Source organism: Tauraco erythrolophus, chromosome 24 (genome assembly GCF_009769465.1).
Source record: "Tauraco erythrolophus isolate bTauEry1 chromosome 24, bTauEry1.pri, whole genome shotgun sequence".
NCBI classification, from domain to species: Eukaryota; Metazoa; Chordata; class Aves; order Musophagiformes; family Musophagidae; genus Tauraco; species Tauraco erythrolophus.
In genome coordinates, this window is record NC_141488.1 from 1,511,998 (window position 1) to 1,538,015 (window position 26,018).

The window sequence follows — 26,018 nt, forward strand, 5'->3', positions numbered from 1 at the left end:
AGAGGCCAGGGGACGGTCATGGCTGAGAACAGTCACGGCCAGGGATGGTCACGGCCGGGTCTGGAAGGCGCATGGAGGGGCCGAAGGGGTGGGATGGAGGTGTGAAGGGAGGCGAGCGAGGAGCGAACAAAAGCTGCATTGAGTGACAGCGCCCGGCCGCCCCGCCGCCAGCCGAGCAGGAGCCGGGCCAGGAAAAACAGGGCCTGGAGCGGGGAGCACATCGTGTCCCTGGCTGGGGCCGCCGAGGCCCTCGGTACATTCTGTAGCGGAGGAAGCTGGCGTGGGGACGGGCTGGCTCGCCGGCCGCCGCGGCGCAGCTGACCCCGGCGGGGATTGGCGCGGGGGGCTGCCCCCCCGGGTGCTGCTCCCTCCGACCGCGTCGCTGCCTGGGGGTAATCGTCTGTGTAACGAGTTGTGCTGAGACCGGACAGACCCCCCCCCTTCTCCCACCTCCCACTCGGGTGGGATGTCGGATGCTCCTCGGTTCTGGGTCAGCGCTGGAGGAGGAGGCGATGGGGTGGGGGGGGGGACACGGGGACTGGCTTGCAGACAGCAAGCGGGCACCGTGCCCAGGAATTCGAGGATGGTTTGCAGGCTGCGCTGCCCAGGCAGCAGCGTCTAATTCAATTAAAGCTCAGTGTCACGAAGCCGGGAGGCCGGCAGCGCGTGGGAGCGGGCGGGGGCCCCGCGGGGAAGGCGGCCGTCTGAAGGGCTGCCAGGTCCTCCGGGAAACAGCCCGGACGTCAGTGGGCTGAGGGTGTCCTGGCCCCCCCACCAAATCTGCTGGGAGAGCTGGCACACTGGGCACGGGGTCGTACCCAGGCTGGCAGGTGCCCATGGGCTGGGGACCCCACGTAGCTGCTGGGGGTGTTAGGAGATTTTGAGGCACAACCCCAAGTGCTTGGACCCTTCAGGATGGGCTTCCAGGTGGTTCCAGGGGTTCAAATCCCTGTGGCTCAGGCGCAGGGCATTGTCTCCCTGCAGTGCAGAGCTGCTTTGTTCCTGGTGATTTGGGCACCAGTTCCTCCTGCCCCTTTTTGGACATTTTGTGAACCTTCTTGGACATCTATTTTTGGTGGCCTTTGTTTCCCAAAGTGTCTGATTCCTCCAGCTGAAAGACAAGACCCTGCTGGCAGCGTGGACCCGAGGACGACCCTGGGGCCATGAGCACCTGCAGTGGCGAGTGGCTGAGCCCGGCAGCCCGTGGCATCGCTGCTGGTTTGAGGCAGGGCAGGTTCTCAGGGTCTTTTGCTCAGTGCAGAGAGACCCCACAGCACTGAAAACAGCCCTGAGGATGCTCCGTGGCCTGACCTGCACATGGGTCAGGGCAATCCCAAGCACAAGTACAGGCTGGGAGAGAATGGATTGAGAGCAGCCCTGAGGAGAAGGACTTGGGGCTGTTGGGTGATGAGAAGCTCAACACGAGCCGGCACCGTGCGCTGGCAGCCCAGAAAGCCAACCGTGTCCTGGGCTGCATCCAAAGCAGCGTGGGCAGCAGGTTGAGGGAGGGGATTCTGCCCCTCTGCTCTGCTCTCCTGAGACCCCCCTGCAGAGCTGCGTTCAGCTCTGGGGTCCCCAACATCAGAAGGACATGGAGCTGTTGGAGTGCGTCCAAGGAGGCCATGAAGATGATCCGAGGGCTGGAGCACCTCTGCTATGGAGACAGGCTGGGAGAGTTGGGGCTGTTCAGCCTGGAGAAGAGAAGAGTCCAGGGAGACCTTCCAGCACCTTCCAGTACCTAAAGGGGCTACAAGAAAGCTGGAGAGGGGCTTTGGACAAGGGCATTGGAGTGACAGGACACGGGGCAATGGCTTTAAACTGAAAGAGGGGAGATTTCAATTAGATCTAAGGAAGAAATTCTTCCCTCTGAGGGTGGAGAGTCACTGGACCAGGTTGCTCAGAGAAGCTGTGGCTGCCCCATCCCTGGAAGTGTTCAAGGTCAGGTTGGATGAGGCTTTGAGCAACCTGGTGTCATGGAAGGTGTCCCTGCCCATGGCAGGGGGGTTGGAACTGGATGATCTTTGAGGTCCCTTCCAACCCAAACCATTCTGTGATTCTATGATCTCCACCTGCTTCTCGGACCCGTGGGCAGGAGGGGAGCTGGCCCCCTCACAGCGCCCATCGCTCTGGGTCAGAGTGGCCCCACAGAGCTGTGGCAGTGCTGGGGTGGATCTGGTTCCTCCCGCGAGCGTCACCGGGACCGATTACTCCAGCAGGCTCCGGCTGATGTAATTTTTGCCATTACAGGTAAAACTGCTCCGCCTCGGGTGGCCCAACTCCTCCGAGACGGGCGGGAGGGGGATTGTTGTGTTCCTGTTGCTTTGCAGCATCCTACAGGGAACCTGCTGCCTCCCCAGGGGCGGCTGCCTCCTGCTCCAGCTGCCTCCTGCTCCGGCTGCCCGCGGCTGCTGATTCATTTGCAGAGCTGTGCTGCGGGGGGGCAAAGGCTGCACTGGGCATCTCCCCCTCCGCCAGCACTCCCTGTTGTGGTTCTGCAAATTCCCTACCCTTGGTCCTGCTGGGTTTAGACTCCATGTGGAAGCATCCCTGCAGTGTGCTGCCTGCAGCCCAGAGACCACCATGGTGGGCTGTGGCTGCGGCTTTCCTGCCACCCTGTGTGATCAAATAGGGCTCGGGGAGAGGCGACACCCTGCCCGGGGTATGGGTGCATCCCTGGTGGGGGCAAGTGGCTGAGGTTTACAGCAGGCAAAGTTGAGGGCGGCAGGGGAAATGTTGAGGCGTCCTCGGTGCTTCTGAGCCTTGGAGGGAAAAGCAGAGACTGGGATAAATCCAAAGGCAACTCGGGAGTGCTGCTGGGGGAGTACGGCCCCCCGTCACCGGGGCACAGTCGCTGCCAGACCCCTGATGCTGGGGAGCTGCTGACGGGTGAACGCGGCCCCGGGCATCGCAGTGGGGAGACCAAGTGAGCTGGCAGTGGTGGGGGGCTCTCAGGCAGTGGTGAGGGGGTCTCAGGCAGCAGCGGGGGGGTTGCAGGCAGCAAAATGCTTGCTGGGGGCTGGGGCGCAGCAGCTCCTCTCTCCCTGTGGCCACCAACCCAGCAGAGCAGCCCCAGGCAGGGTGGCAACGTCCCCGAGGGTAAAACCCCGTCATCATCACCCCGCCACCACCCCAGGGGGTGGTGAGGTGGGGGCTGACCTCATTGCCCCCTCCCCCCTCCCTGGGCTGTGTGCCCGTCTGGTGCAGGGCAGGGACCCCCATGCAGGAGGAGAAGGCCAAGGAAGCCGGGGTGCATCGTCGGGCCCCCCCACGCTTCACCACCCTCGCTCACCTGCGGGATGTCGCCCGTCGTTTCCCTGGCAACGGCGATGGCATCCCGAACACCTCGGGCAGAGTTTCCCTGCCTCCCCTGCAATGTCATCCGCCGTTTCCCGGGTAACCCAGCATCCGGGAGCCCGCTCCAGTAGGCAGGTAGAGGAGGACCTCAGCCCACCTGAGAGCAGAGCGCCCGTGACAGGGCTGTGCCTGTGCCATGGCCCGTGGTGGCCTTGGGTGGCTGTGGCTGAGTGATGGGACCAGGCTGGCAGGCTTCAGGGTTGCTTTTTCCAGACACTGGGATGGGTCGTGCCCTGCCTGTTGTGCACAGAGCCCTGTGTGTGCTCTGCTCCCCAAAGGTGCCTTGTGGGTCTGCCTGGCCTTGGGGAGCCCAGTGAATGGGCACCTTCGGGGGGGAGGAGAGACACGGCTTGGGGACATGGCGCCCACCCTGTGTCCCACCTCATCCCTGCACAAAGGGCTGGAGACTGTAGCTGGGCTCGTGGGGAGTCGGTGTTCCCAAGGGGACAATAGCCAGTAGAGGTTGGAAAGTGCCTGGGACAACTGGTAATTCCCTTTCCTGGTCACCTTTGAGCAACTGGTCTTGGCAGGAGGCATTAACCTCCAAGAGGGCACTGGTGAGGCATGTTGAACATCCCAGTCTGTGCTGGTCCCAGGGCTGTTTACCTCCAGGCGATGCCCTTTGTGCCGTGAGCCCGTCCTGGGACGAACGCGCTGAGCACGAAGCATCCTGGCAGCTGGCAGTGCCCCCCTTGCTCTATAAACAGCTTTCCTGCTCGTCCCCAGCAGCTTAGCTCCATCCCAAGCTCAAGTCCCAAATCCCCCCCTTCCCAACGCGAGACTCTGAGAGACCAGCGGCTCCGCGACGTCCCGCTGCAGCGGGATTCAGTGCCGGGTCCTGGGACAGGGCCGGGCCGGTGGCAGCCCCACGTGCTTTCTCCACCAGCGGATCAGGAGCCTGGCAAGTCCCTTGCTGGCGCAGCAGTCCTGGCACTGCCCGAGCCCGCTGCGGGGGTCCCGGCCCAGCCGCCGGGGTGGGGGATACTGTATTTGGATGAAACGGGAGCCCGCGGCACGACGGCCGCCAGGATTTCCCCGCGGTTCTTGTGCTCTGCCCTGTGCTGGGGCCGGGGGGGTGAGCACAGGCAGGGGCTGTCTGCTGTTTTGGTTTTTTTTTTGGGGGGAGCCACGGCCCTGCTGGCACCCAGCCCCTCTCCTGCGTGACCCCCGCTTCGGGTGCATCGCCTTGGGTGGGGGCCACCTCGCCGTGCCCTTGCCTGTGCTGCCTGATCCAGCAGCCTTATCCTGCCCAGCCCCTGGGGCAGGAGGATGTCCTGGGGTGGGGGGTCCCCCCTTTCCAAGCCCACCGGTGGGGCTGTGTGTACAGCACCGGCCCTGCAGGGCGCAAGCACATCGGTGCAACCCTGTGTGCGCGAGCGAGGGTGTCGGTGTGGGGTGACAGCGGGAGCCCCTCGGCTGCCCCGTGCCGTGCTCAGCCGCGGCAGGAGTCGCAGGCAGGGCGGTGCGGGAAGCCCACCCACCCAAAAAAAGGGCTCAGCAGGTGCCTGGAGGCTGCAGGGTGCTGGCGGTGCCTATACACCCCATAGATGGGGGATGTCGGGATGCGGGAGCCTCCCACCCCGGGGGGGTTTTACCCTGCCCTGCACTGAGTGGCACAAGCCCCTGCGCTCGCTGGGGCATGGGGGGGTGTCTTGCAAGCCCACCCAGCTGATGTGCACGGGGGAGGCCTCCCCCCCTCCTGCTCCCTGGGCTGTGAGTAAGCGCAGGCTGGCGAGACCCCCGGCACGAGGAGCTGCGGGGGTGGCCGGGGGGGGCCGTAATTGGCAGGTGCAGAGCAAGCTGCTGCCGGTCGGGTCAGCTGAGTCACGGCACAGGCGGTGTGCGTGCCGGGCGTGCGCCTGGGCACGCGTGCGTGGGCGACGTGGGGCGCAGGGGCGAGGGGGCTGGGGCTAGGGGGCTGCGGGATGGGGTGCAGGGGGGATGTGTGGGTGTCGTGGGGGTGCACGTGTGCGGGGTGGGTGCATGCCGTGCCCCTGAGCGTGATGGGGAGAGATGCGTGATGCCTGACTGCAGGCTGGTGGCATCCCGGGCCGGGCTCTGGCTCCTGCAGCCTGGGACCGGTGGCTGCTCTTTCTCCACTTCGGGAAGATGGAGCTTTTTCCATCTTCCCTACAGTGCTGTGGAGCTGCGGGTGCTCCTTGGGGCTAAGCAGGGCAGAGCAGGGGTGGACCCCCCATCCCTCTTCTCCAGGACCTGCTCATGAGCCACCCCCAGCCACGAGCCCCTTGCGCTGTGCTGGTGACCCCTAAGAGCATCCCTCCTGGGGACACCCACAGGGCACCCCAGGGTGCCATCACCCCCCTGGCCACCTCCACAGGTCCTGCAAGCTGTGAGCAGGGTGAGGACACGTTGGCTGGGGAGGGCTGGGCTGGCACTGGGGCTCTGGGACAGGTGGCTGGGGCAGAGCTGACTCCTGGAGCGATGACTGCAGAGCAGCTCTGCCAGCTCCGTGCCTCAGTTTCCCTTGGCTGCAAGCCGCCCCGGGCTGTGTGGGTGGGGGCAGCATCCATCCTTCCCGCAGCTGGCAGCCGACAGGGCTGGAGCTGCAGAAACATCCCGGGGGCCCTGCGGTGACCTTGCTCCGCTTGCGTGACTTTGGCTCGCCGAGCGCGTGCCGGGGGGGGAGCGCCAAGATGTGATGAGCAGGTTGCTCAGGGCAGGGGGTCTCTGGTTCCCCCCCCTCGGTGTCTCACTGTCTCTCCCACCAGCCCCTGCGTGTGGCTGGGGACTGTGCGGTGCAGCCCCGGGCACAGACCGAGACTTTCGGGCTGCCTGAGCGACGTCGGAGGCACGGGGGGCTCGGCCCCGCGGGGAGCTCCCGGCCCCACGCGTCTCGCCCCGGGGCGCGCGGCTGCGTGCGTGAGCGTGAGCCCACAGCACGGGTGGGCAGCTGAGCCTCCTGCCTGCCTGGGACCGGTGGGCAGCGATTCCGCTGCTGGCACCAGCGCCCGCCTGCTCCGCCTGGCCCGGGGACAGGGCTGCTTTCCAGGGGCTGTTTCGGAGGTGCGCGGTGTCCCCCTCGGCTCCCTGCCGTAGGGGGTACCACGCTCGGTGGCATCTCAGCTGCACCAGGTTGCCGTTCTTTTGGTGGGGACGTGGCGCACGGATAAGGACCTGGTGCCTTTGGGCTTTCCTGGGCCAGGAGGGACATGAGTGTGAGGCCATTTCCCGCTGTGCTCTGGCCGTGCAGGGACATGGTGACAGCGTGACAGTGACTCGTGCCACTGCCTCCCTGTCCTCATCCTCGCGGGGTGCCAGCTCCAGGCATGGTACATTTGCCCCTGCCAGGTGAGCGACCATGGGGGACTCTGCTTCCTGCAGCAGCTGATTCCTGCCTGTCCCAGGTTTGGCATACACCAAAAAAAAAGGAAGCTGGAAATGGGAAAAAGGGAGTTGTGTGGGTTTTGGAGGGTTTCTGTGCTGCAGGGTGTGCCGGCGTGGGGTGCTCTGGCTGGAGGGACTGGCGCGGGGCCAGCTGGCGCTGGTGGAAGGGATGGGCTGGAGTCCCCAGCCAGCCTGGATGGTGCCAGGGGATGGACCATCTCACAAGGCTGAGCGGGGAGACGTGGCCGGAGGCAGCCCACGGCGCGCGGTGCTGCGGGCTGGGGTGCGGGGCGGCATCCTGCGAGAGGGCTGGCAGCGTGGGGACAGCAGAGGTAGCGCGGGAGCCTGCTGGGACGGGCAGGGGTGCCGTGGGCTTGGCCGGAGCAGGTGGACCCGACGCTGCTGTTGGCTGGAAACTGCTCATTATTTTCATAGATGTTTTTGCGATAGTTCTTCTTGCGACATTTCTGCGCAGTACAGGAGGCCCCGTGATGAATGTTTTCTCCTCGCACCCAAAGGCATTGCATCACTGAACCCTCCCCTGCCCCGCCTTTGGGGCCCGAAACCTGCAAACTAGTACAAAGATTTGTTTTCTTGAACAACTGGGATTTTTTCATGGGAATAAAACTGTTCCATCGAAACATCCTTCAGCCGAGAGCATTTGGTGACAGGGATGCCCCCGCTGTCCTGGCAACCCATCCTGTCCTTGTCCACCTCGGAGCTGAGAACCCCAGTGCTCCCACGCCTTTGCCATCTGTGCTTGCTGGTGGCAGGATGAAACCTCTTGCAGATATTTGAGAAGCAAAAGGCACCTTTCCGTGCACGGCCAAACCAGCCCCTCATCTCCAAGGGCTGCCCTGAGATGTGTCTCCATGTGTCTGCCCGGGGTTTGCTGCCTTTGCCAGGGGGTTTGCAGAGCATGGGGAGCCTGTCCCTGCTCTGGCAGCCAGTGCAAACCTGCTGGGGTCCTGGGTGGGACACAGCGTATCAGAAGGGGTTTGGCTTTGCTCCATGGACCCCTTGAAAGACCCGTGGCCGGAGCTGGAGGACACAGCACAGAGAGGCTCCCTGCTCCCCTGAGTGTCCCTGCGGGGCTGGTCCCCAGGGGTGGTGTGGGGCCACAGGGCAGGTGGGGAAGACCTGGAGCAGAGGGGGACAAGGGTGACCCAGTGCATGGCTCCATGCCCAGCTTTCCGTGCTTTTTTGGGTACAGTCCAGCTGTGATGTAGGTCTCAGGCTGAAAAGCGGGATGGCCTGGACCGAACAGGCAGGGGAGAGGACGAGGTTGGATGCAAAACCCAGAAGGGTTTGGGGTTTCTGCTGCTGCTCAGGTCAGCGTGGTGCTGCATGTGGTCGGTGCATTCGGGCAGGTACAGGGGTGACAAGTGGCCGGGACCCGTGGCTTCTCCCAGGCAGCCAAGTGACCCAGAGACGGCATTTCATGGCACCCCGAGGGTGGTCATCTCCCACGGGTGCCTGACCATCATTATGTAAAGCAGGATGTTGCAGGCTGAGCCCCGCTGCTTCCCTCATCTTCCCTCCTGTGAGCTGGAGGTGGGTTGTTTCCCTCCTGGAAACATCCACCTCCTCTGCCTGGTGGGGTTTGGACCCCCCACGGGGGCTCAGCATCCTGCTTGGGATGCCTTCTGCATCCCTTGTGGGTGCTGGGTCTCCCCGAGGTCTCTCAGTGTGGTTTGGTCTGCTTTGCCTTCGGATCCGGAGCAGCTCCATTTGCTCTGGGTGTGCTCAGCGTGGGTACAGGCAGGTCTGCCTGTGGATGCCCGGGCACACGTTGTCCCCAGCCGGCCACAGCTGGTGGGACAGCCAAGGGGGAGTTAAAACAGTACCCGAGGAAAAGGGAGTGTGGCTGCTTTAATTATTTGGCTGCGGTGAGAACTTGGTGTGGAGGAAATTGAACCCAGGGGAAAAAATACTGTAATTTCATGCAAAAATTACATGGCAGCTCCGAGTGATTTACTGCAGCTATTTTGGTGGCCAGCTCTGGGGTGTAATTAGAGTATTACTGGAGAAGTGCCTGATGGTGGAGAGGGTCTTTCCAGGGCGTCTCACCTGGTCTCGTGCGTTGGAGGGGGGTCCCAGCAGGCTGGGACTGGGGTGCTGGGAGGGGCTGTGTTTTGTCCCCAAAGCCAGGGGGGCTTGATGCCTCTCAGCTGGACGTGGGCACCTTGCAGAGCGTCCCCGGCTGTGCTGGCACCTTGTAGCTTGCCAGCACCCTTGGGACCCTCGAGGGAGGTGATAGGTCTTATCCAGCTCCGGGGTGGTTTGTGCGGGGGGACGGCACGGCCGTGCTGGGTGGGTCTCTTGGACAAGGGGGTGCGTGGGCTGAGCCTCGCCGGGGATTTCTCAGCACCTGGCTTGGTGCCATGGCATTTTCCGGGGAGCTGGGAGAGGACGTGGTTTCCAGCTGTGAGCATCAGGTGCCGCGACTTGGGATGCTGGGGCTGACTGGGTGCTGCCTGGAGCTCTCGTAGGGTGCTGCAAAGGGGGCAGAGTCCGACCCTGTGCCCACTGCTACTGCCAGCCCCACAGCCCATCCTCAGCATCCCCGTGGGGCTGGGTACGAGCAGGATGAGCAGCGGGGTCTGGCGCAGGTCCCCCTTGAGCAGTGCCATGCCCAGCAGCACCATGAGGTCCCCTTACCATCTGGCCAGGGCAGGTGGCCCAGCAGCCTCCAGCTCTGCCACAGCCCGAAGGCGAGTGGGCAGCCGTGCCAGGGCCAGCCGGCTCGGAGATGCACGACACACGGCCACAGCTCATCTGGTACCTAACCCCCCTTCCCTCTTCTGGCATCGCGTTGCAGGGCAGGGATGCAGGACGTGTGTGGCTGGAGGCAGGCAGGGCAGGCAGGAGGTGGGCAGAGGCTCCTGGCTGTTCCCTGCCTCCTGCCAGCCCTGCATTGGCACTGGGGTGCAGCCTGCAGGCACAGACTCCATAGCCAGGCAGCACATAGAGACAGCCCATCACCTTGGCATCAGGGCATGCTGCAGCACCAGCCCAGCTCTGCCTGGGCTGTGTCTCTTGGTGGCTGCCAGTGCCAAGGCGAGCTGCAGCAGGGCTCCGTGCACCCACCGCTGCATGACTGCGCCCGTGCAACTCCTGCCGGCCGCAGGCTCAGCTGCCAGCTCCGCTGGTGGGGTGCTGGGAGACATCCCCTGCTGGGCTCAGCCCTGGACTGGGCACCCCAAAAGTGCAGCTTGTGCCGTTAGCAAGGGGGACTGCGAGGGTGGTGGCACCAGACTGGGGCCAGGCCACTGCCTGCTGAGACCCCCATCTCCCACAGGAGGGTCCCTGAGCTCCCCAGCCCTGCCTGCTCCCTGCCCGTTCCCTGCCCGCTCCCTGCCCGCTCCCTGCCCGCTCCCTGCCTGCTCCCTGCCCGCTCCCTGCCCACTCCCTGCCCGCTCCTGCCCGCTCCCTGCCCGCTCCCTGCCCACTCCCTGCCTGCTCCCTGCCTGTTCCCTCCCTGCTCCCTGCCCGCTCCCTGCTCACTCCCTGCCCACTCCCTGCCTGCTCCCTGCCCGCTCCCTGCCCGCTCCCTGCCCGCTCCCTGCCCGCTCCCTGCCCGCTCCCTGCCCGCTCCCTGCCTGCTCCCTGCCTGCTCCCTGCCTGCTTTCCCGCGAGGCGAGCGTGCCGGCTCGTTACCTGCAGCCGCCCGGCTGTGATCTAATGAGCCCTTTGGGGAGGGCAGGGGGTGGGACAGGCGGTGCTGGGGGGATTCACGGAGACAGCGGTTCCGCCGGGCACGCAGAGGGGTGACTGCGTTACACATCGCCCCGCTGGCCCCCCCGGCAAGCCTGGTAGTGCCGAGGATGGATGGTCCCCTCGGGGTGATGGTTGGGTCTGCCCGGCAGGACAGGGCTTGGGACAGATCCCGTGGGGTGAAGGGACCTCTCCTCCTCCAGCCGCACTGGGAACCGGCTCTTCTGGCCCCTCCTGTCCTGAACCAGCCTGGGAACGGCCGTGGCTGGAGGAGGAGGTGTCACGCAGAGCCCCAGCAAAGTCACGGCAGGTTTTGGGGCTGTGCTGGCCCCATCAGGAGAAGCCAAGGGAGGAGCAAACCAAAGTGAGGAATGTCTTAGAGCAGGCTGTGGGAGCGGAATTTACCATCCAGATGCAGTCCCTGCAGCGCTGAAATCACCTGATGCCAGCCCTGATGCTGGCATCCATCCATCCTCTACATCCCATACATCCATCCCCTTCCCCCGGGGCTGGGGGGACCCATCACCCTGAGCCACCTCACTGGGACCCAGTGGCTGAACTGGTGTGAGCCCCACCGGCCATAGTGGGAAGGGAGGAAGATGCTGGTGCTGTGTTTGCTCCTCTGGGCAATGGGGATGGGCGCTGCGGGTGCTCCCTGGGCTCTCAGCAAGGTGCCCGGGTATGGGGACAAGGCAGGACCCGCCGGAGCAGGGAGGATGCTCCTGGTTTTGAAGGGGACATGGAGTGATGGCAGCTGGCTAAAATAAACCAGCTGCCATGGCAACAGCAACACTCCCATTGCAGAACTTGGTAGCAACCAGCTGTTTGGCAGCAGTGGGAACTGGGGCCGGGAGAGGGATGCTCGGCTGCGCCTGCCACCTCTGCCTCCATGACACCTGTGCCACTGCTGGGATGGTTCCAGCCTGGGCATAAGGAGTCTCCTGATGTGGCTGACCTGCCCTCTGCCAGCTCCATCCTGGCTGGGAGGTGTGCAGGGGGGCTCACCCCGCTGTGCAGCCCTCAGTGTGCGGGAAGGGCTGAGTCAAGCATCCACCCGTGGCTTGGCACCCACCTGGGGGTCTCTGGCTTGCGCCCGCGCTGAGCCAGGGTGCATGGAGGCTGCAGAGCGAGGATCCCCCATGGGTGTCCTTGGCTGAGGGCTGTGGAGCAAGTGCTGGGCATGGGGGGGCTGCCCGGGGGGCCCCGAGGAGCGGTGTGTGATTTGATTTGCGTCAGTCGCTTCTCCGGTGGGTTTGGGAATCACTTGCAGAGCTCGTGGTCAGGAGGGGGAGGGAGGCACTGAGCCAACTGTGGGACACATCAGGACCCATCCAGCTGCCACAGCACCCATCTCCATCCTGAAAGCTGGTCCCGGACAGCCACAGCCAAGCGTGGGATGGGGCTGGCAGGTCCTGGTAGTGGGTCACAGTTATGGTGGCATTTCCACCTGGACCTTCTCCTTCAGGAGAGGTTGGTCTGGGGTGTGCCATCACCCAGCCCCAGGGAACAGCAGAGGGACATGGGCAGGGGGCTGGGCATGCCTGTGCCCCAGGCTGGCACAGCCTGGCCCCATAGCACGGGAGCGGTTCCCAGCTCCTCTCCTACATCCCAGAGCACGGAGCTTCCCTGGACCCATCCTTTTGCCCCATGGCATCACGGATCTGTGGGGCAGGGCAAGGCTGGACCCCCCTGCCCGGTCCCTGCCAGACTCTGCCCCTGCTCTGCCCTGGGAGGTGGCATGGAGAGGGGCTACAACATGGGGTCCCCCCTAAGACCCAGCTGCCCCTCTCCCTGCTGCTCCAGCGCACGCTTAGGGCTGATTAGCGGTTCCTAACGAGATGCCGGCTGGGCATCACACCGGCCATGGTGTGCGTGAGGCGGCGGGCGATGCCCCGGCCCCGCCGTGCTGCGGCTCCTCGCGTGCCAGCCACCTGCGCCGGCGGCCTGGGACGGCCACGGCCCGTCACGCCACTAATGGGCATTTGGTTCAATTAGCAGCACGTCAGAGCGGCTCTGCTCAGGCGACGCGCTGACCCGAATACGTTCGCCTCTGCTCGGCAGCCGCCGGTGAGACCCCCGCGGCGGGGAGGTGGGTGCCCTCCCGCTGCCCCCGCCGTGTCCTTCCTGGGGGCACCGGGCAGCTTGTGTGGTCCCCCCTGCCCAGCTTCGGCAGCGATGCCCCAGGGAAGGATGTATTGGTGGGGGGGACACCACCCAAGCTCCCCAAGGGGGAGATGTCAGACAGGACCAGGGCAGCATCTGGGGTGCAGTGAGCGGGCAGCGGGGTGCCCGAGACAGTGCGAGGGGCTGGGGGGGATCCCCGGGCATCGTTGGGGGGTTGGCTGTAGGATGAGAGACCTGATGGAGCAGTGCAGTGGGTTTGCTGTAAGATGCTACAGGGTGGCTGTGGGACACTACGGGGCACAGCGTGGGGTGCTGTGGGGCGTCACAGCTGGTTTTGGGGCAGTGCAGAGGGCTGGCTGTGGGGCAGCTGCATGGCTACAGGGCACTGCCTGGGGTAGGAGAGGGCAGTGCAGGGGGGTGGTGGGGGGTGCTATGGGGCGGTGATGTTGTGGCTGTTAACAGGGCAACATGGAGCACAGGCTGCAGTTTTGGAGCAGAGGAGATCCCATGCACATGGCAGCTGCTCCAAACTGCCCCGCCGAGCTCTGTGCCAGGGGCTGCTCCTTCTGCCCCAGCCCTGGGGGCAGCGGGGAGATGGGGAGATCACCGGGGCTGCTCACAGCAGAGTGGCTGGTGGGAAATTCACAGCCCTCCTGAGCCCAGCGTGCTGCCCATGCCAGGCTGTGTCCCATCCTTGGGGAGCTGGAGGAACCTCGTCACATGTTAGGCTGGATTTACAGCCACCTGGCTGCCCTCTCCCCAACTTTCTCCCCTGTGCCATGTCCCCCCGCCTAAAGCCGGTGCTGGGTTCACCCACCCGTGGATCAGGCTGATGTCCCTGCAGCCACCAGAGGTGATGGGGGTCTTGTCCCACTCCCTGCTTTGTGTATGGTGCGGGGATCTGGCTGCCATCAGCATGGGGCATCCGTCCCGGTTGTGAGCATCTGGGGTGCTTGGCATCCCTCTGGCGCAAGGGGCGTGCTGCTGCGGCATGCCAACTGCCATCTGCTCGCCAGGCAGGCGTGGGCCGTGCTCAGGATGCAGTGTTTCAGTGCCAGGGCTGGTGGGCTGCGCACGGCCACCAGCCATTGGGCAGGGTGGAGGGGACCGGCCCACGCTGGGGTGACGGGTGGCACGGTGATGCCAATGGCATGGAGTGGGGCTGGCCGTCCCCAGGGGATGGTGCCAAGAGGCCACGGTGATTGCCATCCCGCACTTAGGTGCTGGTGCCCATGGGCAGTGCTGTTTCTTGGGCGAATACAATGTCTTTGGGAGTGTCACCGGTGACTGTCCCATACCACTGCCACCCTTGGATGGCATCCCCCAGGGATGAGGCACCACTGGGGCTGTCAGCAGCCTCTGACCCCTGGAATATTTCCTCCAACACTGGCAATTTTTATGTGCGAGAAGTAAATAAGCATCAATTAACCCCCGGAGCCATCCTCGCGCTGCCTGAGAGCAGCCGGCCGAGTGCTCGTTAGTGGCCCTGTCGCTGCTTCCTCCTGTTAACCAGCTTGTGAATCTCCGCCAGGTAACGGGCTCATTAGCTGGATGGACCAGCAGCACGGACAGACCAACAGACCCTGGCCATGGGGCTGGGGCTCACTGGGAGCGTGTGGGACGGCTGCGAGCATGACGGGGCTGTGCTGCCATTGGGAGGGGTACGATGTGTGGGGAGGACAATGGGATTTGGGGTTTTGGGGCTTTGCTCAGAAAAAAACCCAGGTGCCATGGGACAACAGGGAGGGGTGGCAGCCCAGGGACAGTGACAGGGGAGGTGGCAGGGACAGGGGATGCAGCTCAGCGAGGCCCCATCAGTTGCTTTTCCCAGCTCTGGCTGGGACCAGGGCTTGTGCAATCCTGCTCTTGCTTGAATTGCACTTGTTTCTCCCCTCCCCATGCTCTCCTGGGGGCATGCAGTAGGATGTCCAGCCCCTTCTTGCACCCTAAGACCCATGGGCACCCCAAGGCTGGAGGAGCGACCCCCTGGGACATGCTGCTAGGGTGCTGCTGGCAGCGGGGGTCGGCAAGGTGCTGGGCATCCTGCAAAGGGCACCTTTGTGCCTGGCATCAACGCCCACCTCGGGGGTCCACCAGCACCCCGCCACCGTGCCGGGCACAGTGGCGAAAGGACATGGTGGGGGAACTGCTCCCAGGGCAGCAGCAGCAGCAGCAGCAGCATGGCTGCCAGATGCAAATTGATAGTCAAGTCACTCATCCAAACAATGGGGTCCGGCTAATCCTTTTACAATGGGACTAATTGCTAATCAGACCGATTTCACACTGGCTGTTCCCCTGACAATGAGGCTCCGTGGAGAAGGGCTCCTGGGGGGGTGAGAAGGCTCCGTGGGTGCCCACGGCTCCCACCAGCCCCCTCCATCCCTGTGCCAGCAGGGACTGTCTGGGCCAGCCCCCAGCAGACGGGCACCGGGGTCTTCCAGGCTGGCAAAGCCTCCAGCAGCTGGTGGCCAGAGGCTGGCATGGGCTCCAGCCTCCTCCTCCCATGGTGTCAGCCAGGGCTGAGCGGGACTGGAGTCCATCTGCAATGCCTGGCAGCCCTGGTGCCAGCTTTGCTACCCAGAGCATCCCCTGCCTCTCCACAGAGCTATAAGGGTGAGGGCTTGTGCCTGAAATGGTGGATGTCACCCCCTGGCACAGTCTGGATGTGCGCTCAGGACCGATGCTCCTTTCCCTGCACTGTCTGGGTACCACAGAGCTGCGGTGCCGCATGATGCAGGATGCCAGGAGGGTCTCTCTGCCTTGGCGAGGGGCCTGAGCTGTCAGACTGGGGTGGGCAGGGGTGACTTGGGGGCAGACAGGGAGGGAGATGCAGTGAGGATGCAGGGCACGGCCAGCCCTGCAAAGGTGGAGGTTGCTGCGAGAAGCGGTGCAGGACTTTGGGTCACGGGGCAGGGAGGGGAAGAGCGGTGATGGATGTGTCGTGGGGACCCAGGGACTGGCACCAGCCTTTGCCTGCTCTCTCTGCACCCTGCCAAAACCCACCAGACCCTGGTGCACGCCCCTGCCAAGGCAGGTGCTGTCAGAGTTTCTGCCAGCCCTGCACGTCACCGCACTGCCAGGGGCTGGCTGGGAGCTGGGCCCCACGTTTCGGGGTGTGCTGCTCCTTGCCAGCCCGGGGCTGGGTGCTGGGGGATGCCGGATGCTCCCGAGGCGGTGGCAGGTGATACAGGTCCCTTCTTGCGGGGTGTTAATAAGCTCCTGGCCCGCCCCCGTGCAGCCCCCTGCCCTGCGCCGTGCACCCCGAGCCACGGCCAGCCGAGCGTGTCGGGGTGCTAATGAGGAGAGAGCCGGGCTCGCCGCGCCTTGCACTTAATTGCTGCTGTCTTTTAGCTCTTAATGAAGCTCGGCTGCAGAAGAGGCAGCAGCCTCACCTCCCTTCCTCTCCCTCGGGCAGCCTGACCCCACCAGCCTCCCCGCACTGGCCCTGGGTTCATGGGTGGTGCTGGGTGCCCCGCGCTGGAGCTGGGAAGCGGGAGGGAGGCAGGAGCAGAGGAAGCAGTTAGTGCTGTGCTGAATGTCACCCCTGTCCAGCTGTTGGTGTTCCCAACCCCCCCCAAACCCTGTCTCCTCTCTCCATGCTCTGCACGGCAGCTGGATCCCAGCCATGGAGGGCTGTGGCATCTTCTGCCCCCCGGGCTCAGCAGCCCTGGGGAGCGCTGGCAGTGAGGGAGCAGGGCTATATAGGGGGTCCCCAATCGTGCCAGGGGGTCCAGCAGGAGCTGGAGGATGATGCACCTGGGTGATGCGTGGGTGCAAGGTGGCAGTGCGTGTCCGAGCCTGTTGCCTGGTCCGTGCCAGCCATGGCCTGCCCCCTCCCCTGCTGGGCACGGGGCCATGCAGGAAGGGGTTAACGGCCAGCCCATACCTGCAGTTGCATTTTAAAGATGTGAAATTAAAGCCCGTAATTTATTCTCCCCACACACGAAGGAGCAATTAGTTCTAAACACGGCTTAATCAGTCAGCGCGAGATTGATTTCTGTAGACTTGGATTTGGTGGCTGCTGGCGAGGAGCCAGCCTGGGAGCAATCTCCAAATAAATGAAGTGCGGAGAAGTAAGCCATTACATAATATGATGGATGAGGCTGGAGCTCACTCGCCTCTTCATTAGTATTCCGCTGGATGCCGACAACGCCACCCAACTTTCTCTCCGGCACTTTGGTTTCTCCTCGTCCCTCTGCCCCTCCTGCAGCTCCGCAGGGGCAGGAGGAGCTGCCGGTCTCCCTTCAGCAGCCCCTGCCAAGCCCTGAGCTGGGCAGTGCCAAGGGTCTCCACGCTATGGGCTGATGCCTCTTCGGGATGCTCCTCCCTGGGTCTTGCCTTTCCCCTGTGGACCATGGGGAAACGGAGGGGTAGGGGGCTGGAGCAGCATCCCGCGAGAGGATGATGATGTCCTCACCCGCTCTCTTCCCCTGGCTGGAGTTTTGAAGACATCTCCCCAGGGTCGCCCCAGCCTGTCACCAGAGGCAGCTGGGGCTGCTTGCGTTGGGACGTGTCCCCGGATGCAAGCTCCCTGCCTCCTCCTGCCTCCTGCAAGGGCATCCGGTAAGAAAACCCCTTGAGATGCTGGATGTGGGAGCCAGAAGTGTTTGGCAGGAAAGCGATCCCCAACCAGCCCTTGGCTGGGCAGTGGGGGTCATAGCTGGGCTTGCAACCCCCCCGTGCTGTGGTCCCTGAGCCTCTGGGATGGGGTGCTTGCCCTCTGTTCCTGCCACCCGACCCAGCCTGGAGATGGGCAGAGAACCAGACCCTCTCCGCCTGGGACACCCACCCTGCTCGCAGGGGGTGACAGGGATTTTGGGGACAAGATCTCGCTTACGTGGTGCTGATGCTGCTCTGGGCTGTGGCCGTGCTGATGCTTCTTCCTCCCCGATGATGAGGGAGGAGGGGAGCACATCGCAAAACGGTGGGTGCCTGGCAGCGTGTGGGCAAGGAGGGACCCTCTGCCCATGGAGCTGGTTGGGTGCCTGGCAGTGGGGACAGTGGGCTGGGACCTCTGCGGAGGTGTGCATGCGTAAGACTGTGCTGGGAGCATCCCAGTGGGCTCTGCTTGGAGCGCGAGTGGCCAGGGCTGGGAGGGATGGAGAAGACCTGAACCCCCGCATGGACATGGTGCAGAGCCTGAATCTGCCCCTGCTTTGGTTTCCTCCTCTCCTTGTCCCTCCCCAGGCTCCTGCCAGGGAAGAAGAGTCCTGAGACCTGGCCCTGCCCGGTGCAGGGCTGGTGTGGGTCCCTGGGGCACCTGCTGAAGACCCCCCCATGACAGTGATGGTGCTGATAGAGGCAGTAAAGGGTCGTGACCCATGGGCTCTGTCCTGGGATTGACTGGGACAGTGAGTTCTTCTTTTTAGCAGCTGGAAGAGCTCGGTGTTTTGGTGTTACTCTGGGATTTGTTATGAGAGGAACCTTGGTAGTGACTGATGTTGATAGTTGATGCTGAGACACGAAGGACCTTTCAGCTTCCCGTGGTTTTGCTGGTGTGCAGGAGCACAACAGGCTGGGGGGAGCATGGCTGGGACAGAGGGTCCACAGCTCCCCTGGTGATTTGAACTTAGACTTAGGACTGAGGGGCAAATTGGCCAAGGGAGTGTTCCATATCATGCAGCGTCATGCCCAGTATACAGATGAGGGTTGGCGGAAAGTTGGGAATTCTCTTTCTCTTCTGCGGGACTTTCTCGGTCTCTCGGAGTTCTGTCTCTCACTCTCTTTTTGGGCCTCTCGCTTGTCCGGGATTACAGCGTCAGGACTTATCTGTTTTGGGATCGTTTGCTGGGACCGGCCAGGCGTTGGTCACTGGGTGGGGAGGAATTTCCCTGGGCATCACTTGTTTGTATATATTATTATCATTGTATATATATCCATGTATTATTATTTTATCATTATTGCTTTCAATAATAATAATAATTATTATTATTATTATGTTCTTCTTATCTCAACCCACAAGTCTCTTTCCCTTTCCCCCTTTAATTCTCTTCCTCATCCCAGGGGGTGGGGAAGGGTGAGCGAGCAGCTTCGTGGCTTTTAGTTGCCCACCGGCTTCAATCACAACAGTCCCCGCGAGGGGAAATGCCCGGCGGTGCTGTGGGACAGACCCACCAGCTGAGCCCCCTGACCCTCACCCCTCTGGCTCAGGCAGCCGCAGTGTCCCAGGGGACGGAGCCCCGGTCCCCCACGATGCCCTGCGTACCCCCCAGCCCCGCGGGCATCCCCCTCCTGCCCGGGGTGCCGGAGCCGCTGCTGACCATCCCCTCTGTCCTTGCTGTCTCTGCAGAACTCCATCCGGCACAACCTCTCCCTGCACACCCGCTTCATCCGCGTGCAGAATGAGGGCACCGGCAAGAGCTCCTGGTGGATGCTGAACCCCGAGGGGGGCAAGACGGGGAAGACGCCCCGCCGGCGGGCGGTCTCGATGGACAACAACAGCAAGTTCCTGCGGATCAAGGGGAAGGCCAGCAAGAAGAAGCAGCTGCAGGTGACGCAGGAGCGCGGGGAGGACAGCCCTTCCTCCCAGCAAGCCAAGTGGTCGGAGAGCCCCGCATCCCACGCCAGCGATGAGTACGATGCCTGGGCGGACTTCAGGACGCGGGCCAACTCCACGGCCAGCACGCTGAGCGGGCGCCTCTCGCCCATCATGTCCAACCACGAGCCGGACGAGCTGGAGGAGGACGACGGTACCCCCTCCTCTCCGCTGATGTACCCCAGCCCCTCCAGCACCATGTCTCCTTCCCTCAACGCCCGCTGCTCTGTGGAGCTGCCGCGGCTGACCGACCTGACCGGCACCATCAGCCTGAACGAGAGCCTCGGGGAGAGCATGCTGGAGGACCTGCAGGATGGCTACACCATGAGCCCTTCGCAGCAGCTGCCCCCAGCCGCCCTGCGGCAGCGGAGCTCCAGTTTCACCTTCAACTCCAAGTGCTCCACCATGGGGGCTGCCACCAACACCTACTGCGGGACCATCTACAGCCAGCCGGCCATGAGCCTCATGCGCCGCCTGCCCATGCAGACTATCCAGGAGAACAAGCAAGCCACCTTCTCTCCCGTCAGCTCCTACAGAAACGCCTCGCTGCAGGACCTGCTCTCCTCCATCTCCTATGCGCACAAGGAGAGCATGGTCCCGGGGGACCTGCCCCTGCCGCAGGCCAGCCCCATGGTGCCGGCCCGTGGCCACAGACACAACCCGCTGCTGTGCGGGAGCGGGGAGCAGGGTTTGTCCCCCTACCCATCCCACTCGGGCTCTCTCATGAAGAGCAACGCGTTGTACCACCCGTCACCAGCTGGTCACCACCCTGGGGTCAACACCAGTGCCTTAGCTAATCCTGTCAGCCTTATGAGCTTGCCCAGTGACACGTGCAGCATGACAGCCATGCCGCACCACGGGCATCTGCATTCCTACGCTAATAACCAAGGGGCACACATGAGCTTGCTGGATTCACTGCAGGGCCCCTACCCGGGGGCCGTCCACCCCCCCGTGTTGGGCCAAGACAGGTTCCCAGCAGACCTGGACCTGGACATGTTCAATGGGAGCCTGGAGTGCGACGTGGAGTCGATCATCCTGAATGACTTTATGGACAGCGACGAGATGGACTTCAACTTCGACTCGGCTCTCCCGCCGCAGAATGGGCTCAACGTGCCCGCGCTGCCCGGGGGTCCGCAGCCCACGAACCAGAGCTGGGTGCCCGGGTGACGCCCGCCCCAGGGTGGGGGGACTCCCCACCGAGAAGCCACGAGGGGAACATTGAGACTAACTTTTTTTTTTTCCTTTCTCTTCTGCCTTTGTTTGTTAAGATGGGCTAGAGCCATCGGTCTGAGCTTGAGGTCAAACATGAAACACAAACCGTAGGGTCAAATATTGAGACGGGGTAGGGCCCCCAGCCCATGTGTGTGCCCGATCTGCTGGGTCCTCCCACGAGCATCCTCTGGAGGACACAGGGCAGGTGGGTGGGAGAGGCAGCCGGAGCCAGGCAGGTCCAGGGGTTTGGAGCCAGAAGGGAAACCTTTCCAGATGGTCCCAGTGCCCCGCCATGACAGTGCTGGTTTGATTTGTCCTTGGGCTGGGTGATGGAGCGGTGAGGGCTGGTGGTATGGGAACCCCCTGGGTGGGCATCCCTTTCTGGAAAGGGACCCTTTTCTCTGAGCCACCTTGGGAAACGAGTCCTCTGAGTAGAAGTGTCAGGAACGGGGACCCTGCCCCAGGGCAAGAGTGGGCTCATCACCCCTAAATCGTGGTGGAGACCTGAGCTCTGCCAAGCCCACACGCCCAGGCCACCTCCACTGCGGGGCTCCTTGAGGGGCTCCAGGCAGGTTTTCTTACCGAGCAGTGAGAAGGGGGTTGGTGATGGAGGGATGGGTACCTGATCTGCGGCCCTGGGGACAGCGTCTCGGCCGCCCACATGCTCACCAGTGGCCAGGGATGCCACGGTCATGCCTGCCCGCGGGAAAGCTGCGGTACCCTGCCCAGAGCAGGCATGGGCACGCTCCTGCGTGGGGTGGTCCTGGAGCAGTGACATGCTGCTGGCCCAGGTCCCCCGTGCTGGAGGCTCAGGGGGAGCTCACAGGGCCGGGGAGGGGGGGCCTATTTATTTGATTTCATGCACTCTTTTGCCATTGAGTTTTTGCATCGGAAGGAAGAAAGGGTCAAGCTTAGGGAGAGGAGGAGGGAGGCTGCGGGCAATGCTGAGGGCTGCGCCTCGTCACACGTCTCATCTTGGCTTGGCCATGGCGTTGGGTGTTGGATGATGAGGTGGAAGCTGGGGGGCTGTGACGTGGGTCATCCTCGAAAACGGGGGGTGTGTGCATGTGAGGAGGGGGGGGACGCAGTGGCCAGGCCTCCGGAGGCAGCAGGGGGTCTACCTTGCCCCGAGGCTGGGTGACCCATGCTGCTTCCCCCGTGTGCCGAGCTCAGGGAGGTGCCACAGGGCGCACAGCCGGGGCCGTGGGACTCCGAGGGGATCGCTCCTGGGTTCAGGAGTGACTCCAACCAGCAGCCAGCGCACCTGTCCCAGAGGGCTTGCTGCCTATGCCTGGGATGCCAGGAGAGCTGGTGCGAGGGGATGGCAGCAAGAGGGGTTCAGCCCGGGTGCACCCATCTGCCATGGGCTGGTGCTCCGTGGGGATGGGGACCACGATTCACACGTGGTCCTGCTGTGCGTCGGGAGGTCAAATCGGCCCCGCTGCGCTGCGGGGCAGGGGTGGGCCAGGGACCCACTGCCATTCTACACAGCTGGGACGAGGGCTCCCCGCTGCCATGCACTCAGCCCCTGGTGCAACAGGGTTTTTGGTGTGGGGCAGGCAGGCAGGCTGATGGGCGGCTGGAGAGGCTGGTCCGGAGGAGATGGAGGGGCTGGGAGGAGAAGCTGTGGGAGCTGCTGCTGTCTCATGGGGCTCTGCACAGCCCCTTGTCCTCCTGGGCACCCCAGGCTTTCTCCAAACCCCTGCCCCTGGGTTGCAGCAAGGGTTAGTCCACCGAACCAACACATTTTCCTGGCCCAGCTCTTCCCATCTCGCTCCAGCACCACCTCCTCTACTGCAGTGCAGGTGCTGGGTCCCACCGAGCCGTAGGGGAAGCGGTGCTGCTTGGGGCTGGGACAGGGTGGGACCCATGGGTGGGCACCTCCTGCTCCGCTCCGGACCCACATGTCAGTGGCAAAGCGTGACAGAGGAGCCCCACGTGCCACCGTTCACCTTCGCCCTGGGCACACAGCGGGCATAGTCTCTAAAGACATTCTTACAGGTTAATTAATTATGTTTACATTATTTGATCATGTACAGAATTTAATATATTCTATTATATATAATCTTTCTTGAATGCTTTTTTAAAAAAGGATTATTCTTTGGTCAGGATCATTACCGCATTCATTTTATACACCACCTCTCGTTTCAGGCATATTTAAATCGTTGGAAACCGATTGCAAATGGCTACTTAATGCCTGGCACCCCAGCTCTGCACATGGGGTGTGAAGGACTGCTAGCGAGGAGGGGCAGGGAGGGCACCTGGGGCTGCCAGGGGGCAAAACGGGGGTCTGCCCCCAAGCACGGGCAAGAAGGAAGGAGTCCTGGCTCTTCCAGGCATCCGATCTCCAGGCACACATCCAGCAGCACCCCAGCACCCCAGGCAGTGCCGGCCAGCCGGGGCTCACCCAGCAGCCGGGCATTTGCAGGTGGGATGCTCAGGCACAGGGACTCCCAAAAACCCCTTTGGTGTCGCCGATATGGGCTCACCACCGTGGTGGAAGGGAAACCGCACCAGCAGTAAGAGAAAAGCAAAGCCCCCCGCCTCGTCCCGTGCCTGCCCCGCTCCCCCCTCGCCTCCCCCTGCCCCACTGCGTGGTGCCCCCCGGGCACCCGCCCCCCCCCCCGGGGCACGTCCCATTGCGAAGGTGTCTTTGTGGTTCGTGACCGTGGGGTTGTCGTGTGTGCGGTGGAGTTGTGTTGGTAAGCGTCGTGTGTACAGTCGTCGTGCGGTGCGAGGGACGGTGGGCAGCAGAGCCCCCCCACCCAGAGTGGCTGGGACCCCAGGGGAGGTGGAGAGTGGCTGGAGGGGGAGGCCAGACGGGCTGGCCCCGCCGCGGCGGAGGGGACCGGGGGATGCCGGGACTGTGGTGTCCGGGTGGGTGGTGGTGATGGCACGGGGGTGTTGGGGCTGAGTTCCCTGCCCATGGGGCAGGCAGGTCCTGGGGGTGCCCCTGCAGCTCCCACCACCCCACTGCCAGCAGGGAAGGGGCAACCAGGACTTTATTCTACTGTCCAACGGCGGCCGAGGCTCCGGGTTCCCTCTCTGGAAACAACTCCCCGAGCACAGGGGCACCTCCTGTCCCACCTCCCTTGGCTTCAGCCTCCCTGCTCCATCACCCCCTCCCCCTCCCAGCACCCCCCCTGCCCCACAGGACACCCTTTGGGGCCAAGGAGCATCCTCTGCCCCCAGCCCTGCTCCCGCCCAGCCCTGCCCGGAGCACGGACCCGGCGTCGAGGGGACGCCGAGGGGGCCCCACCGGTTTGCTTCATACGGCAGTTTTCGGTCCGTCCTTTCCCTCGTATTTATAGCTGTACAGACTGGGGGGGAGGGTCTCTGACAGGCGTCATCTCTCACCACGCATCTATCGTAGGCAATGGTAACTTTCTTGATCGTGCTATTAGAGTTTGTGTATGTGGCAATGTAAAGAACTGTGTATAGTGCATTGTACAGCATATTTTCATGAATAAAATTGTTTTAAATATTACAAGGTGGGGCTGCTGCCTCCAATGCCTGTGTGCATCTGGGCTGGGACGGAAGGGTTGGTGCTGGGGAAGAGACCTGGGGAGGGCCACCAAGGAGAAGATGTGATCCGGGGTGATCTTATAGCAGTCTTCCAGTACCGAAAGGGCTACAAGGAAACTGGAGAGGGGCTTTGGACAATGGTGTGTAGTGACAGGACAAGGGGCAATGGCTTTAAACTGAAAGAGGGGAGATTTCAATGGGATCTAAGGAAGAAATTTTTTACACTGAGGCTGGTGAGGCACTGGAGCAGGTTGCCAGAGAAGTTGTGGCTGCCCCATCCCTGGAAGTGTTCAAGGCCAGGATGGATGAGGCTTTGAGCAACCTGGTGTAGTGGAAGGTGTCCCTGCCCATGGCAGGGGGGTTGGAACTGGATGATCTTTGAGGTCCCTTCCAACCCAAACCATTCTATGATGATTCTATGATGATGTGATGTTTGGTGAAACTGAGCTTGCACCCAGCACGGGGCTGGCTGGGCTGTGGAGGTGTCCGTGCAGTCCCACCTGGACACAGACCTCCAGACATCGTCCTGGGCAGTCTATAAATACACGTATTTGCTGACTTTTACCAATGATTTCGGAGACCGATGGTCTGCCTCAGTGCCACTGCTGCCTGGTGCAGCGGTGCGTGACAGTGTCCAGCTCGTGGAGGTGCTCGTGCCCTGCACCCACTGCCCCAAGCCCCTTCGCTCCCTGTCGAGGCTCCCTGGGTGCAGCCCCCAGCCTCTGGCCTGGAAATCCCCTTGTTCAGCAGCCGTTGGAGCCATTTGGACTGAAACTTCCCTTTCTTGCCGGTGAATTTATTTCCTGCCCTGAAAAAAAAATGCTGAAGTGACTGGAGGCTGCGGCTCCGATTTGGGGCAATGATTTAGGGTCTTGGGAAAACACCTCTGTGGTTCAGGGCTCAGTTCTGGGGATGGGTCTCTGCTCTAAGACCCCTCAGTCAGCCCCGAAAAGGGGACTTGGCCACCCAAGGGGCTCCTCAGCGTTCAAGGTAGAGTAGCCAAAACCCCTCTGAGGTGCTCCCAGTCCCAGAAAGTTGCATATTGCCCTGCTGCCAGGCACCGAAAGGGCCGAAGGGATGGATCCCTTCTGGTACCCCTGTGCCCACCCCATGGTGCGCCCAGCTGATCTCTCCTCCTCATCCTGCCTCTCCTCGGGGAGATTTTCGGATGGTTCTCTTAGGGCTCTGCAGGGAGGGCTTGAATTCAACTTCTCCCTCAATAAACAGCTAAAACAAAGGTGGGGAAACTGAGGCAGCCTCCCAAACCTCTTTTAAAATATCCCCACCATCTCCACACCCACATGGTGCCCAGGGGAAGGGGCTGCTGGTGACAGCTCGCAGGAGTCCGTGCCCACCGTGCCCACCATGCCCAGCGCCTGAACGATATTTCTCCATCATATTGAGCTTGTGGCCAAGCGCTCCAGTGTCACCAGTTCAGCCACCTCCACTTGCTGGCATTGCATGTGGAGCATCCTTCTGCTCTTGTAGCTCCGGCATTGTCCCCACGTCACTGCCGCGGAGCAAAGCGCAGGCACGGGGAGTCCTGGGGAGGAGGCTCGGGACACCCAGCTGTTGTCCACTGATGGTCCTCTCGTAAACTGAAGGAAAAATCATGAGCGTGGCAGGGCGGTCACGTCTCGGGGGTGCTCCCAAGGCCTGGCACATCCCTATAAGCTGGTCCGTATAGGTCAGTCCTGGACAAAACAATGAAGGGGAGGAGGGATTTCAACTACTAAGGACTTCCCTATCAGAATTCAATTAGTGCACAATTTAATTGCTGTGGCTCAACATAGGGGGGGTTTCAGCCCCTGGCCCAGCAGCGAGCCTGGCTGGGTGCGGGAGAGCACTGCTGTTGGCACCGTGCTGTCATGGGGCACAGGGGACCTGGCACGGATGTGCTGCTGTGTGCGATCCACCAGGAGCTACTCCAGAGCCACCGAGCTCCCCAGTGGGTGGGGAGTGTGGGGTCTGTGTCTGCGGGGCTGGAGGAGGGGTGCTGCAGCAGACCCCTCTGCCCAGCTGGAGGGAAGTGGAGGGGTCCCTCTTTGGTGGCTGAGCTTCCTGGGACAGGGGGGTGTCTGGGATGGGATGTGGCACTTGTGTCCTGAGTGGGCAGCAGGTGGGAGCAGCCTGAACGTGCCATGGTCAAGCTGCAAGAGCTGAACGGGGTGTCACCCCAGTCTGGGGGCTTAACCAAGGTGTTTTC

General features: G+C 62.9%; 1 protein-coding gene across 4 annotated transcripts in view; it reads left to right on the forward strand.

Moving 5' to 3' along the window:
* FOXO6 (forkhead box O6) overlaps positions 1-20,242 on the forward strand; it is a 36,426-nt gene extending 16,184 nt beyond the window's left edge. For all 4 annotated transcript variants that reach the window (XM_086626111.1, XM_086626114.1, XM_086626112.1 and 1 more), the window contains one exon: positions 18,830-20,242. In XM_086626111.1, coding sequence (XP_086482237.1) covers positions 18,830-20,242 — 1,413 coding nt within the window. The remainder of the gene's footprint in view (positions 1-18,829) is intronic.
* Positions 20,243-26,018: the final 5,776 nt, after the last annotated feature.